The 16,346-nt window shown below is 34.3% G+C and overlaps 1 protein-coding gene across 1 annotated transcript; it reads left to right on the forward strand.

Moving 5' to 3' along the window:
* The first annotated feature begins 6,546 nt into the window (after window positions 1-6,546).
* On the forward strand, window positions 6,547-15,966 carry LOC109183459 (biotin--protein ligase 2-like). The gene is made up of 11 exons (XM_019333557.1): window positions 6,547-6,681; window positions 6,765-6,957; window positions 7,403-7,483; window positions 8,364-8,425; window positions 8,499-8,647; window positions 11,442-11,562; window positions 11,997-12,152; window positions 13,667-13,712; window positions 14,039-14,111; window positions 14,298-14,374; window positions 15,879-15,966. The coding sequence occupies exons 1-11, from the start codon at window positions 6,567-6,569 to the stop codon at window positions 15,922-15,924; spliced, it is 1,119 nt and encodes a 372-aa protein (XP_019189102.1). The 5' UTR covers window positions 6,547-6,566; the 3' UTR covers window positions 15,925-15,966.
* Window positions 15,967-16,346: the final 380 nt, after the last annotated feature.

A 16,346-nucleotide genomic window follows, 5' to 3' on the forward strand; every position in this document is an offset into this window, starting at 1 on the left:
TTTATACTCCTCAAAAAAAAGTGATTACATTTATAAATTATGGAGTTTATTACCGATTTGATCCCTTGACTATTGTTAAATTACCGATTTGATCCTCGACTATATTTCTTACCCAATTAAGTCCTCTAACTATCAAAAAGTTAACCAATTTGGTTTTAGTTGAGTCTGCCGTCAAAAAACTGTTAATTTGGAGGCTAATTTAGGAATTTTCCTTCACCTGCGTCATGAGTGCGCCATTTATACCTGATATGGGTTGCTGAGATTGTGCTCTGTGAACCAAAAGATATGTAAAGTACAGAGCTTGCCGATGTCGAACAAGAGCCCATTGGAATCCGCCCATATCGGAAGATTTTTTCGCTGGAAAACGGAGGAACGGTTAGCTCCGTCTGCTATGGCGAAGCTGGGAGATAACTGAGTGACGTGAAAAACTTCGGCGTCGCCGCTGAAAATAGCGTGGAAGATTCCGAACTCGCGCGCCACGGCGGCCATCCACCCGAAAAAGAAGTACGCTACGACGCAGAGCGGCCGGAGCCCCCCGTTCTTGAATCACATCGGCGAGTAATGTTCTGAAGGCAGGCTCGAGGGAAGGAGAGAGTTCGAGGAGGCATAGCCCGACATCGTAAGAGTGAACGTCGGCGGTCTCGGCGTCCGGCGGGAGCCCGTGCTCTGTTCCGTCGAAGGGTACTTCGAGAAAGCGAATGGAGATGCACTGCAATTTACTCTTTCCAATCTTACTTTAATTTGCAGCAATACAATCTATGTAAACTGGGCAAAGACACCAGCGTAGCATGCTAAAACATCAAAAAAGCATGATAACAATAATACCTGTACAGAGAATCGGTGATGCCACCGCCAATTATCGAAAATTCCCAAATCATGGGATTAAAAGAATCAATTGCCTGCATTATCACACTAAAGTAACGGTGCAGTAGAATTTCAACAGCATAAGATGATAATCTTCCCACCACTCAACGTTCAGTTCCAATTCATGTGCATACCTCGATCTGCTTCAATTTCACAGAAAAGTTTTTTTTTTTTAAAAAAAAGAAATCCCAAAATTTTAGCTGCATTATTTTAAAATAATGCAGTCTGTATTTCAAGTTTTCAACTGATAAACTTCGATTCTTCTATTCAAATCATGGCGTTAAACTTTGTTAGTTGCTTATATCGATTGTGGATGAAAAATAGACATACAATAATGAAGTTAATATTTGAAGGAAAGAAAATGAAGGGGAAGAGGAAGGAAGTACGGACCTTGAGATTTGGGGAATTGTAGAAGGAGAACACAGAGGAGATTGTAGAAGATGCGATGATGGAGCACTGATGGCGCAGGTAAAGGAAAATCCCGAAACTAGCCTTCAAATTAACAGATGTTTGACGGCTAACTCAACTGAAGACCAAATTGGTTAACTTTTTGATAGTTGGAGGACTTAATTGGGTAAGAAATATAGTCCAGGACTAAATCGGTAATTTCGCAATAGTCAAGGGACCAAATCGGTAATAAACTCTAAATTATGTAAGGGAAAATGACACTTTTTTCCCCTGAGTTATATATTTAATGCACTTTTCCCCCTCAATTATTTAGGTAAGCACATTAGCCCCTTCAATTATTCTAAAAGTGGTTGTTTTTCCCCCTAATATATTAAATTGACATTTATACCCTTAAAATAAACATTTTATTTATTTTACTTCTCCAACAAATTATTGCGTATACGTAGGGATGACTACGATTCGGTTCGAACTGAATCGGACACTATAGCAATCGAATTAAAAGTTTCCGATTATGATTCAGATCTAGAACCCAATATTTGGATTTCAATTTATTAAAATTATGAATCAAAAAAATTGGATTCTGAACCGTGAACTGGCGGTTCCGGACCCGATTCGCGATTTTGAACCGTTTTATTTTAAAAATAGTCTAAATTCAACAATAAATGTATTTTATTTTTTCAGTTCGGAACATGAACCGTCCGTTCCGGGATTTTAATAAACTCTAAATATCGAGTTTCGATTCTAAATTGTAATTGGAATATTTCGGTTTGGTTGCTATAGTGTTTATTTGGTTTGAACCAAATTATGGTCATAATTTGTTGGAGAAGAAAAATAAATAAAATATTTATTTTAAGTGTAAATATGTCCATTTAACATTTTAGGGAGAAAAACAGCCACTTGAATAATTGAGGGGGAAAAAGTGCTATAAGTATATAACTCAGGGGGGAAAAAGTGTCATTTTCCCATTATGTAATGTAATTGATCAATCAAACAAGTAAAATCAATTAAAATATTTTTATGATTTCTTTTAATGTAATTTAAGTTAAAAACATTTTAATTTTTACTCCATTTTTAGAACATATCATTTAGTCTCGGATTCTATCGGAAAAAAAATTAGAAAAATTCTAATTGCACATTGCTTGCGTGTTTGATAATTTGATTGCACACTTTTTAAATTTAGTGACCTAATTGCACAAAAATAAAAAAGTATATTGGCTTATTTAACAATTTTTCCATTATCTTATATCCTTCGACATTTTAATATTGTTGGACAGCCAAAAACTTTTCTTTCCTTCTTTTTGGAAAACAAGAGTAAAAAAACAACTAATAAAATTTTGTTATGTAAGTGTCTACTATCGAGTAAACATAAAATTTATTGGCAATTTATATAGCAAACTATATTTATAACATGTTTGGTTCAAGAAATAAATCGAGATTGGAATAACACTCTTGGGAATAGAAATATTACATTGATTGTCTTGGGAATAGTGTTCCTTGAATAAATCGAGTGGCTTGGTATTAGTTATTCTCATAATAGTTTTTGTATTACAATATCAAAAATAGAATTTTCACACATGCTTTTATATATATAGGTCTAGGATCGACGAAAGACTCTCTAGGTGAAAAATGCACATAAATTTCAGCTATTAAATTCATCTAGATTTACTGCTCTTTAAAAAAAATACACTTTGAATTAACAAAAATTGTGCACTTGAAAGAACAAAAACATGCACTTGAAGGCACACAAATGTGCATTTGGTGAAATTTGATTCAAATACATAGGGAGACTGGGATAGAGAGTCATAATTTGATTCAAATACATAGAGTCCTACTCCCCCTCAAACACAGAGTATACTAGTAACTTGTAGCTTGTCTCTAATGAAAGAAAATATAGGACTAAGTAAAGTTTTTGTAACTATGTGAGCATGTTGATCTTTTGTTGAGATAAAATTGACTTGAATGTCTCCAGAAGCAATTTTATCTCTATCAAAGTGATAGTCAATTTCCACGTGCTTGTTACGACATGAAAGATGGGATTTGCACACATATACGTAGCACCAAGATTATCACACCGCAACTTAGGAACAGAAATACATGGCACATTGATTTCATGCAGCAACGAGACTATCCAAATTACCTCAGGACATACATCTGCTAGAGCTTTATATTCTGCCTCAGTAGAAAATCTAGCAACAATTCTTTGTTTCTTGCATTAGCCTATATAAAGAACATCATTGCATTAGCCCATATAAAGGACATCTTCAATCAATATTTAGACAACTAGAAATTTTAGAGAAAACAAGGAGTTGGAGATCTCAACAAAAACCCCACCATTTCCTCTCCATCTTTATTCTCATTCAAACACCTTTGCCTGTTACGTAATCCTGGTTGTCCATATCAAAATCCCTGCGGGGTAATAGTAATATAAAATAAGATTCTTACATTTTGTTTTTTCTTCATTTCATATTTGTTATGAAACCAATGCTCACCACAAATAAGAGCTCTAATAAATTGGGCATTTAATGTAGCACGATATTCATCAATCACCTTTCCCCAACACTAAACATGGCGGGGTTGGCGATGGGGGGTGTGAAATTGGGTTGGACGAGGACCCTATTCCTTGCCTCCTCCCCATTGTCAAGTGGGGGAGAGGTGAGCCACCACCAATGTGGGGGTCAGAATCGCCCACCGTTGGCCAGTGTTCCGCAGGCGTGGGGCCTACTAGCTTCCTCTGACCGCGACATGGTCAGTGCGGGCGGTGTGCCCTATGGCGTTGCCTCGGTTCCCCACCGGCGTGGGGTGGTACCAAGCGTGCATGGGGGAGGTTGTGTGTGGGAAGGAGTTAAGGTACACGTGGATGGTGAGGAAGAAGGGCGGAGAGGAACCGTACATGTGGCAGGCAGTGGGAGGGTATGAGACACTATGGAGGGTGTCTTTCCCCTTGGACATTGTGGCCTGTGCACGACATCTCTCCTTGTTCAGTAGTGCATGTCTGCACTTTCAACCCGACTACCTGGGTTCGATTCCTAGCTATGACATTATTATTTCTGGCCCACTACTTGAGCTACAACTTTATTATTTGGACCATTACCTTAGGCTATTGTACATACTCTTTTGACCTACCGCCCTGAGCAATAATATTACTATTTTCTTACTCCCATTATGTACATTTTTATCCGTTTATGGTGGATCCGGTATTGATAAAATTATCAAATAAAAACAACAATTAATTTAAATATTTAATTATGTATGAGTGTAGTTGCATTTAGTTTAATTATCTTGTATTTTGAATTTTGTGTATGAACAAATTGCACTTTTGGTCCTGTGACTATTAGGATGTTGATAATTTGAGTACGTGACTTTCAAAACTCTCAATTTAGTCCTTTAACTATGCAATTGTTAGCAGATTTGGTCCTGTCGGCCAAATCGCCGGCCAAATGTTGCCGGAAAAATGTAAATGCTATTAAATTGTTTATTAATGAGGGTAAAACGGTCATTTTAGGCACTTCTCCCTAACGCAGCTAGAACTCGCCGCCCTCCTCTGCTCCGTCGGCCTCAAAACCAGCTGCGATCAAATCCACGCCTTGACGGCGCACATGGAGTCTAACGGCAATGGCTCAATCGAGTTCGACGAGCTCGTTAGCTCTATCTTGCCTGACGTTAACAAAGAAGTGCTACTACTCAATCAGGTTTTTTTTTTTTTTTTTTTTTTTTTTAAATAAAATTGATCGATTAACATTGTCGTTTTTTAATCGATTTAAATTTATCCGATGTTGAATCGGGTGGATTATATATACTACGACGGCGACACTTGTGTTCGCCGTAATTTAATCATGGAGAAGCAAAGACCAAAGTGAAAGCTTCGGATTTCATTTTGTCTGGCAACTACAATTGCGAGGACACGCAAAAGCAGAGGCAAAAATTTAGAAATCAAAGGTAATTAGGTTTATTTGCATATGGTTAAAAGATGCGTAAAATAGTTTAGTTTCAATTTTGGGGAAAAAATCAAATGGTGAGAATATTGTATGAGAAAGGAAATGCGATTTCATGGGGCATGTAAACAACGAATCTGAAAGCAATCTTCCTTTGATCAGGAAATTTTTCGCGATATTGTAAATTTTGTGGTTGCCTGGTTGGTGTTCACGCACGGGATTATATAAGGATTCAGCAGATATTTGACTATTGATTGGTGCCTGTGTTGTCACTAGCCTGTTTAAAACCATCTTCCAGTCATCGTTGCAAGAAAGAAGAAGAAGAACGAAACAGAAGGGAGGAGAGCGCACCTGCAATGGAGCAATCTTGCCTTGCAATGACTGTTTTGCCCTCATCAAAAATAAATTCGAACAAAATTACATTTTTCCGGCAATATTTGGCCGGCGATCTGGCCGGCAGGACCAAATCTGCTAACAATTGCATAGTTAAAGGACTAAATTGAGAGTTTTGAAAGTCACGTACTCAAATTATCAACATCCTAAGGGGGCGTTTGGTTCACGGAATCTTGGATTACCCCAGGTATTAGGATTACCTCTTGGAAGGTAATGTGAGATTTTGGGAATGTAAGATTACCTTGTATATTTGATTTGTATGGTGTAATATAATATTACCTTGTTTGGTTCAAGGTTATATTTTAGGTTATATGAATCAATTTACAATAATGTCCTCAATAATATATATATATATATATATATATATATATATATGTATATATATATATATATATATATATATTATGTGTGTGTATTTATTTACATTTATGAATGTATATCAAAGCTTAAATATTAAAAAACTAAATATATAAATATACACATATGTATATTTGATTATATAAACATATATTAATTTCATTATTATTATTATTATTATTATTATTATTATTATTATTATTATTATTATATAAGGACTAGTTAATAAGGGCAAGTTGGAATAATTCAAGGTAATCTAAGATTACCTAGAAAAATGGGAGTAATCACATTACCTTGAAATATTACCGCCACATCAGTTTTAAGGTAATATAACATTACCTGGTAATCTCATAACTTGAACCAAACAAGGTAATATAACATTATAGACTCAGATTACCTAGGTAATCTAAGATGACCTGAACCAAACACTCTTTAATAGTTACAGGACCAAAAGTGTAATTTGTTCTTTTGTATATTTATTTACCCGCAAAAATTGGATGGAGATTCCAATGCCCGAAGTGGAGCGCGCCGCTAATAAGTAATGTGAGTAGAACATGACCCCATTTACTCTCTCCCTTGAGCTGAAGCGGACTATTCAAATTACAAAGCAGGATGATATTGACTAGCCGTTCTCTACTCTCTCACCATCGATCCTCCTCCTGCTTTCGCTCTCTTCCTCAGCTTGCATCTTCTTCTCACTTGGCTTTCCCCACTTCTTCCCCTACATGTGCGTATGTATGTATGTATGTACGATTAATTACTAATACTTTTTAATTTTATACAACTTTAACTTTTGTTTTTGGGGGTTAGATATGGAATCAGAATCATCGGCGCCTTCACTTTTGGTGTTATGCGGGAAATCTGCAGCTGAGAATGAACTGGCCAAGTCATTGAAGAATAACAATGCTATGAAACTCCTTGGGGACGATCAATTCGAAGTTGTTTTGCATCCGGAGGTCGAAGATAACCTCGGAAACGAAGGGTTTCGCATTAGAGATTACTTTAAGGGGCCGTTTGGTTCACGGAATGTTAGATTACCTTAGGGAATGTTATATTGCTGGGAATGTTAGATTACTAGGAATGTTAGTTTCCTGTGTTTGGTTAAAAACTTAAAATTGAGGTATGTAATATAATCATGTTTGGTTTAGGGTTATCTTTTATTTATTTATTTAATAATAATAATAATATTATAATAATAAGCTAACATAAAATATATATCTTTAAATAATTAGAATTAAAATGACAAAATTCATAAATATGCAAGGTTATCTTACATTACCTAACAAAATGAAGGGAATCACATTCCCTTCAAAATCCTATGTGGAGGGAATGTTGCATTCCCTGGGAATGTTATATTCCCTCAGAGAAAATGAACCAAACATAGGAATGTAAGCTCGGGAATGTCACATTCCCTTGGTTATATAATATAACCTGAACCAAACGCCCCCTAAATCCCTTTTGACGATGAGCCTCGGGAGGTTCCTTGTTTACTCTCCTAGATTGCCTTCGACACACGACGTCGTTGCACGGTATGTATGGGTTTAGTAACTATTTATTAGGGTTTTAATCTTTTCTAGTGACCCTTTGTACCAAAAAAATCTAGAAATTCTTTGAAAATGAGAATATTCATTATTTTTTACCTTCAGTTATCACTATTTTTAGAATACTTAAAAAATGATATTTGGATAAATATTTTGTAATCATGTATAGAACAAAAGAGGTTATGTTATTTTGTATTATTGAGTAAATAAATTGTTTGATGGTTATAATAATTGGATAGTTGTTTAGTATTTTTATGAACTAACTAGAGCCAAAAGTAAAAGTAGATTGAATTCCTATTTTAAAGCTCATACTTAGCTTCAATAAAATTGATCCTAGCTGATAACTTTAGGATTTGAAAATTTAAGGGTGCATTTTACCTCAATTATCTAGTTTTCCGTTTTCCATTTTCCACTTTTTGTTTTCCAGTTTTCCCATTCCCTTTATTATATTTTTCAATTTAGAAAATATGTTATGGGCAGCAATTTTTCACATTCGTTTTCCAAACTTAATTTTTTGGGACTATAATGTTATAAAATTAATTACATAAAAAAATTTGTGTGCTTTTTAAGACTCGATATTCAAAATGTTTTCAAATGTGTTTAGTTTGAGTGAAATGTATATACTTTTATTTTGGAGGCTATTCTATGTGACATTTTAACATCTTTTGTTTGGATCAAATTTTTATCCGGATATAACATGACTAGAAGTATTGAAACTAATAACATATACGGTTTATCAAATTTTATAAATCAGTTAAAATTTTGACTTTAAATATGATAAGAATTGGCCCAACCCAAGCATTGCCCCCTGGCCCTGGCCCTGGCCCCTACTACAATTTCACCATTGAAATTATTCTTTGTTAGGCAGAAATTTCTGTGAGCTGCCAGTTGGTGCAGTGTGTGTCGCTGATGTGCAATTCAAGGGGCGAGGTATTATGGGAGTTGTGCTGCAATAAATAGTTTAAGTTTATGATACTTTTTGTCTGATCACTTATCTGTGTAGGTCGTTCAATGAATGTGTGGGAATCACCAAAGGGTTCCCTTCTATTTTCCTTTACCTTACAAATGGAAGATGGACGAATGGTGCCACATGTTCAGTATGTAGTCAGTCTTGCCATGACAGATGCTATTAATGATCTCTGCATGCAATATGTAAGTGCATTGCAAAATTTATTTTCCTAGTCTTGTTGCATTTTGAAATTGTAGGTTGAATGTAATACAGAGAATTCAGTTTAAGATAGAAATTGGATGTGTTGCACCTATTTAACAGCATCAAATCTGGTTAAGTTTTCATAATAAAAAGTGGGAATGCAAGCACCTCTAAATACGGTAAGTAGTGCATGTAAAATAGATGAATGATTATTCTTTAAATGACACTTTTGAGATATTACTTTTGCTTGATACAATGAATATCAAATTACAACTGTAGAACAGTAGTAGGGAAAAGTAGAAATGATGTTTATTCTTCCATATAAAGCTTCAGATTACACACCAAATATATAGGCAAACAAAAGACATTGGAAAAGTACACAATAAATTTTAAACTGCCCAAGAAACCTAATCCTCTTCTCAAAGCACAACAACAAGAGTAAATTTCAGGCTGGCCAAGACAAATGTTTCCAACAAAAAATATTTTCCAACACTCTCCCTCAAGTTGGAGCATATAAATCAAATGCTCCAAGCTTGCTACAAATGTATTCAATCCTAGATCCACGGAGAGATTTGGTGAGAACATTTGACCCAACAAATGTGGTAACAATGTCTCCGGATGCAACCCTCTCTTGTATAAAGTGGCAATCAACCTCAATATGTTTGGTCCTTTCATGGTAGACAGGACTAGATGCAATGTGCAGCACTGCTTGATTATCACATTAATTTCATAGGATCGGTTTTATAGAAATTGGTTTTGTAAGAAGTTGTTTAAACCCAAATTAGCTCACATATTCCAAGTGACATTGCTCGGTATTCTGCTTCTGTGCTTGAACGTGCAACCACATCTTGTTTCTTACTTTTCCAAGAAACAAGATTACCCCCAAATAGAATACAATATCCTGATGTTGATCTCCGTCAATCTGAGTTTGAAATCCTAGATAAATGGTGGAGTTCCCAGCTCCGTCAACCATTGCATGCAGTTGCGTACTACTTGAATCCATATTGCTTTCAGTATAGTGGTGAGACACTGGTTTCTTCTATTGTTAAATCGCCAGAAGTTTTTGCTGGCTTTTATGAGTGTTTGGAGAGGTTGGTTCCAGATCAAGATGTCTATGAGAAAATTGCCGAGGAAGTGTTTACCTGGGAAGCTGGGCGTGGTTTATTTGGCTTGCCAATTGCCAAGAAACAACGTGGTTCTAACCTCTAGGGTCTTACTTCTTAGACAATCTAACTTACAATTTTTATTTATAATCAAAATATTGCAAACCTTGAATAATTTTCAAATTTTACAGTTGATTGGTGGAATTCTTTTGAGAGCTCAACTCCACATTTGAAAGAGTTTGCAATTAAGATTCTTAGTCTCACCACTAGTGTGTCGGGATGTGAAAGAAATTGGAGTGTGTTTGAGCATGTAAGTTAGTCAACTTATCATTTTGAAGTTATTAATTAGCAATTATAACATATTTAAGCACTAAATAATTTTAAATATTTCAGTTGCATTCGAAAAGGATAAGTCGCCTTGAGCACATGCGCCTTAATGATTTGGTTTTCATTAAGTATAATAGAACATTGAGGCGGCAATGGGAAATGCGGGATACTATTGATCCAATTAGTTTGGATCAAATTGATTCTGCTAATGAATGGTTGACAAGTATCCCAGATGATGCTAATGAAGAGTTGGTGTTTGATGATAGAGATGGATTGACTTGGGGAAAATTGTTAAGTTTTCGGGTGCAAATGAAACTCCATATTCTCTTAGGCATGCTTCTAAAGGAAAAGAGAAGGTAGGGAGTTCAAGGTCTAAGGGAAAGGAAAAGGTTCCCGAACGTAGACTAGTGGATGAAGATGACGTTGATGAAGAAGCATTGAAGATGATAGAGTTATTAAGTTTGACAATTTGGGTGATGAAGAAGATGATTTTGAGATGGAGGATTGAATGATTGATTATGAATATTGTATATGTGATATTTTGGTGACAATTTGGCTTGAATGACTTTATTTTGATGACTAAAGTTTGTATTATTATGATATTGTGACTTTATGAGTTCTTATTTATGTTATTTTGCATTACTATTTGAATATATTTGGAGTTTTTTGACTATATATATATATATATATATATATATATATATATATATATATATATATATATATATTTAAAGAGTTGCTTTGCATGAAAAAGTGACGTTTCGCTTTGCACTTTAAAGCAAATCCCAACTCGCTTTAGTGCGCTTTTTCGCTTTAAAAAGTTTGGGCAACACTTATTGAGATAAAACCTCTGAATTATTATGTGATATAAGATTCATCCTGAGGACTCTAGTTTGTTTAAACATACTGCAATTTGCTGTTGCTTGTGGAGAGCCTTTTAGTAGTTTTTCTTATGAATGATGAAAAGGAAAGTTCATGGCGCACATCCAAATCTTTCTAACCTTAAGAGGAGAGAGTCTAATTTTCCCAATCTATAGTAAATGATTTATTCAAAACCTATAATGTTTAAATAATGTGTATCAAGTGACGAAATGAATATATCTCTTACCTTAGGTTTATTGCCATTCAATTTATGAAGTATTTTCCCTAGGTTTCATCAATGATTTTTATATGAAGGAAATTTGAAGCAGTGATATGTAAGTTCTTTATAACTGATTTTTATCCGTTAAAGTTGATTTTGCTGAATTTCCGCTGAGTAATATTTAAATGTATTATAGTTTAATGCTTTAACTCTTCCAAATTTCAATATTTGCTCCTATTGGATTTTGTTTAGTATCATTGTTTTGGATAATGTATTTCATTTCAGGGTATACCACGTCTTGATGTAAGAATAAAGTGGCCAAATGATTTATATTTAGGTGGCCTTAAGGTTGGTGGCATTTTGTGCACTTCAACATATAAGTCACAGAAGTTTAATATCAGTGCTGGTAAACAGTCAGACTTTCTAACAAAAGATTTTCTTATTGAGTTCATTCACTTAATATAATGAACTAACAATAATACTTCTCCTTTTTCTTCAATTTCTCTTCCTCTTGTATTCTCTTTGTGTTTTTCCTTTTGGGGGCAAGGTGGTTAGAGTTTAGGGGAGATGCTTCCTTCTATTAATTTTCTTGATTTCCACATCACAGGAGTTAGTGTGTTGCTAATATTAAAAATAAATCTACTTAAACTTGTCATAATATGGGATCTGTGCATTGGGACTTTTTATAAATTTCTGTTGCTTGCCTTATTGAACTGCTTAAATCTCCAACAAGACTACAAGAGGACTTTGGGATTTTCTTGGTGGTGTATATATTTATCAGTGTGAGGGTTTTAAAAACTTGATTCAATGGTTTTTTGACATCTGACTGTTGTTATGCAGGAATAGGCATAAATGTAGATAATGAAAAGCCCACAACATGCTTGAATACTGTTCTGCAGAAATCAACTTCTGTTCCAAACATATTTAAAAGGGAAGATATTATGGCAGCCTTTTTCAATAAGGTTGAGAGCTTCATTGATGTTTTCTTTAATCAAGGTGAGATATTTTTCCTTTGAATATGAGCAATCGTGGGATAATAAGACACATACTTGCCACTTTTTGAATCCACTTCTTTTTATTTTTATTTTTATGGTTTCTGTGAACAAGAAAGTAAAATCCCATAGTTTTCTCCCATTTTTATGCTGTCTCGAGTTTCTTGATGCTAGTAGGCCCTTTGAGAATAAACAATAGTTACAATACATTATAGTTTTATGGTTTTGGGTAAGGCTTGTTGACCCCAACAAAGACAAGTTAGGAACAAGCAACAGTGTAATTGTTTTTTTCTTGTGATTGCCTCTTTATTTAGTCCTCAACTATAGTGGTTTTCTTGATTTAGTTCTAAAAGTCTTTTTGTGCTTAATTGGGTCCTGAACTTTGATGGTTTTACCTAATGGAGTCCTTGGCTGTTAGAATCAATGACTAAATTGAGAAAAACCACTATAGTTGTGGACTAAATTGGGTATTAATAGAGGGGAAATTACCAAGTTATCCTAACAAAGGACTCAATTAGGTAAACCATTGAAATTCAGGACCCAATTAAGCACAAAAAAGACTTTTTGGACTAAATCGAGAAAAAACCACTATAGTTGATGATTAAATTTGGTATTAACTCAATAACTAAAAGTGTGTGGGGGGGGGCACATAAAGTAGTTTGACATTTTTTTTTTTTACCAAAGAAGTTAAGCTAGGGTACCAAGGTGACTTTCTGAGTTTTTTTATTCTGAGAATTATTTCCACTTCATGTTGTTAAATTCAAAGGGATATTAAATAATGGAAACATACGTCCTGAGTTTTTATCCATCTTGCAATGCTTTATAAAGGTTAGTATGGTTGTAACATTTGCCCTTCTGATTTCTTTTTGTACCTTCTAGCCAGACTGTAATTTCAGATTTCCCTCTTTTACTTCATTTCCTCCGATTTTTGCTCATTTATTCCCTGTTCATCACATGCTTACTTGGAAATCTAGTAAGTACACTGCTTAAGTGTTTATAGAGTTTAGAATGATCGAGTCTTCTACACCCAACTTAATTGCTTTGTTTGTTGTGTTAGGAGATTATATCTGTTGTCCTTTCATTCAGAGGGATTGTAAGTAAAGAAAAATAATTTTTTTTCTTCTTCTTTTCACTCATTTTACAATAATCAAGACTTTATGAAGGCTGATAAAGTTGTATACTCCACCCTTCCAATTTTCCTCTTTGTACCCTGTAACCAGAGAATGTAATGCCTATCTCCCTCCTCCTTTACTTCCATCCCTTTGGTTTTGCCTCATTTATTCCAAGTTTGTCATGATGCCTGGAGATGTGATTATAATAGTGTTCCTAAGATCTTGTTTTTCTTGAACTGATGTTACAAATTTGCTGTTAACAACCTTTAGAATTACAGGTCCATTAATTGTTATACAATCATCTCGATTTTAGTGGTAATGGATCATGCAGTACTAGTCCTATACCTCTACTGTGCGTTAATCATGTCTATCGTTATAGTTCTATTGTAATTTTCAGTCTATGCAGGATTTCAGCCTCTTGAGGAGTTGTACTACAAGACTTGGCTCCACAGGTAAAACATTTGCATTTACTGTGTTTAAAAATGTCTTGCTTCTGGAATTATTTCACTTGGTTTTATGCCCAATGCAAACTTATTATATATATATGACAGTCATCCCTACATATGATTGTGCATCTGTTTAACATAACAATATATGATATAATATGGGAGAGGTTTTTCCACTATTTTGCTTTCAACTCAGTATTTGATTTACATGTTTAAAGGATTGTTTTACTGGATCTGGTTAACAAGTGCTGATATCTGTGAAGTTTAAATGTGCTTGGAATTATTTTCATGGATTTGCTAGTATTCTTTCTTCTGATTTATTTTGACTACAGTGGACAGCGAGTTATTGTACAGGAGAAAACTGAAAACCAGGATCAGTTTGTAGAGAATGTAGTGACCATTCAGGTCAGCTGACTTCTTTAATATTTTCCCTTCAGATAAATATATCGGATGAAAGGGTTTTTACTTTATAAATTCTTATTTGGCCAACTTCTCCAATTTTATTTGGTACCATTGGTGTTATTTCATGAATTGATTTTTTTTTTCTCTGACTTTATGCTTGAGATTTCTAAATTAATTTTCTGTATTCAGGGCTTATCATCGTCAGGTTACTTATTAGCCATAACTGATGATGGTCAAACATGTGAACTTCATCCCGATGGCAACAGGTATATAGGTATCATATACCTGATATTCATTATCAGTCTTGTGTGTGTTTTAAGTAGTGATCAGATTGGGAAATGCTAACATTTCAGCCAGAAAACCCCATTATATGTTTCTGCTTTAGCATACAGCACATTATTGTGCTTCTATTACAAAAGTTATCTTGAGTCTCTGCACAATTAGAGGTATACAAAATCTGGGATGATTTGAAGGTAAATTTCTGAGGTTTCTCTGATGTAACACTAACATCTTTTACGTAAACCAAAAGGCTTGCCCACTCTCTCACTAACCAAATTTGATTAGGGTCTGGGAGAGTGAGTCCTAGGGTGTGGTTGATTGTTTTCTCTTGGATTTGGAGAAAATAACCATTCATACATAATCTCAATCTCTCCAACACCCTGACATCATGTCCTGAGATTGCTTTACATACAATCATTAATCCTCCAACCACGCATAGGATTGTTAGTCCAATCCATCCTTTAAGTCCATCACCTCTCTTTCAACCAATTATACTGTATTACTAATCATGCTCAATAAAAAAAAAAAAAAAAAAAAAAAAAAAAAAAAAAACATTGCTAGTCTGGTTCCATCTTTAGGCCCTATTTGGTAAAATAGTTAGCCTATCAACCAATTTTAGCTTATTTGACTACTATTAGCTATTTGACTTGGTTAAACAATCAATATAGGTGTTTGATTAATTAACTTTTTGTAACAACTTATTGCTCCAAAATGCTAAAATTCAAATAGCTTTTCAAAGTAGTTTTTTCGGTCAATTTTTTGAGAAAGTCATTTTGTATGTAATCAACTAACAACTATTTACCAAACACTTTTCTACTATTAGTTAATGCTATCAACTAGTTAAACCCACTAACCCAATCAGCTAATTGCCATTTACCAAACACCGTCCCTAACAATCACTAGCACAACTTGCCTCATAGTTCTCTTTGCACCAAATTACCCTTGATGTACCACCACGTCTTCAGCTTGACAAGCCTGTTAATAGAAGCTACCCTAGTGATGAAAGATAAAAGCATATGGGATGGTGATTGTTTCACAAAGTATTTATATTTAAGTTTACTAGATATTTATTTAATTTTTATTATATCTTTGCATAAGAAATGCGGATATATCGATGATGATGATGATGATTTTGTTGCTTGTGTACACTTACAGTTGATTGTATGTATCGTGTGCATTAGACACTTGATCGATTTGCTACATACCCAGTATATATGTGCCTGTATGAATGCTTTTGTTATTGTGTGCTTTATTATTTTATAGATGTTTATCAGTAAGGAAAATTTTGTGCTGGAGAGAATGTAGTATATATGTGCTTTCTTGATAATATCACTGGAATTGTATTTTTGAAGGTTATTTTTTTTTTAATTTATAATTATAGTTTTACTTTTTAAAAAATTTGACAGATTATAAACCAATCTTATATTTGAATTTCATTTCAAGTAAATTGTGTTTTTTGACTTAAAAATATTGTAATCATTTTTACTGCAGTTTTGACTTCTTCAAGGGACTTGTGAGAAGGAAATTAAGTCAATAAAGATCTTCCCTGTGTCCATGAATTTAGCCTTATACCCTTCCTGCTTATTCTGGTAAAGCTTCATGGAAGTTTTTATAATTCGCTGAAGAGTGGAAACAAAATTTCAATATTTGTATTTGAAATGAGTTTTTTTTTTAGACTTTGTAGTCTAGTGACCTGAGAATATAGATTAAACCCCACTCTCTTGGGATGTACTAAAAAGAATCTGAATATTTTCTGTAGCCTTGAGCATGGTTATTTTTTTGACGGTGGGTATTATTTATATGATCCAATTTGGAGTTTGAAATCCAAACTAAGCTAGAAAAAGAAGCACTGGGGCATGGGTTATCACCTTCATTGATGAGGATCTACCCCTACCCCAAAGCAGATGCTATGGTGGGCATTATGCTAAGGAAGACCATAGTATATTATAGTGAAGATAA

Source organism: Ipomoea nil, unplaced genomic scaffold (genome assembly GCF_001879475.1).
Source record: "Ipomoea nil cultivar Tokyo-kokei standard unplaced genomic scaffold, Asagao_1.1 scaffold1129, whole genome shotgun sequence".
Lineage (NCBI taxonomy): Eukaryota > Viridiplantae > Streptophyta > Magnoliopsida > Solanales > Convolvulaceae > Ipomoea > Ipomoea nil.

What these genes read in the sequence shown, in the direction of transcription:
- LOC109183459 (XM_019333557.1), top strand. Translation starts at nt 6,567, where the DNA reads ATGATATTGACTAGCCGTTCTCTACTCTCTCACCATCGATCCTCCTCC. An exon ending in GAAGTTTAATATCAGTGCTG is followed by an intron (nt 11,563 to 11,996) that starts GTAAACAGTCAG and finishes GTTGTTATGCAG; the next exon opens with GAATAGGCATAAATGTAGAT. An exon ending in TACAAGACTTGGCTCCACAG is followed by an intron (nt 13,713 to 14,038) that starts GTAAAACATTTG and finishes TTTTGACTACAG; the next exon opens with TGGACAGCGAGTTATTGTAC.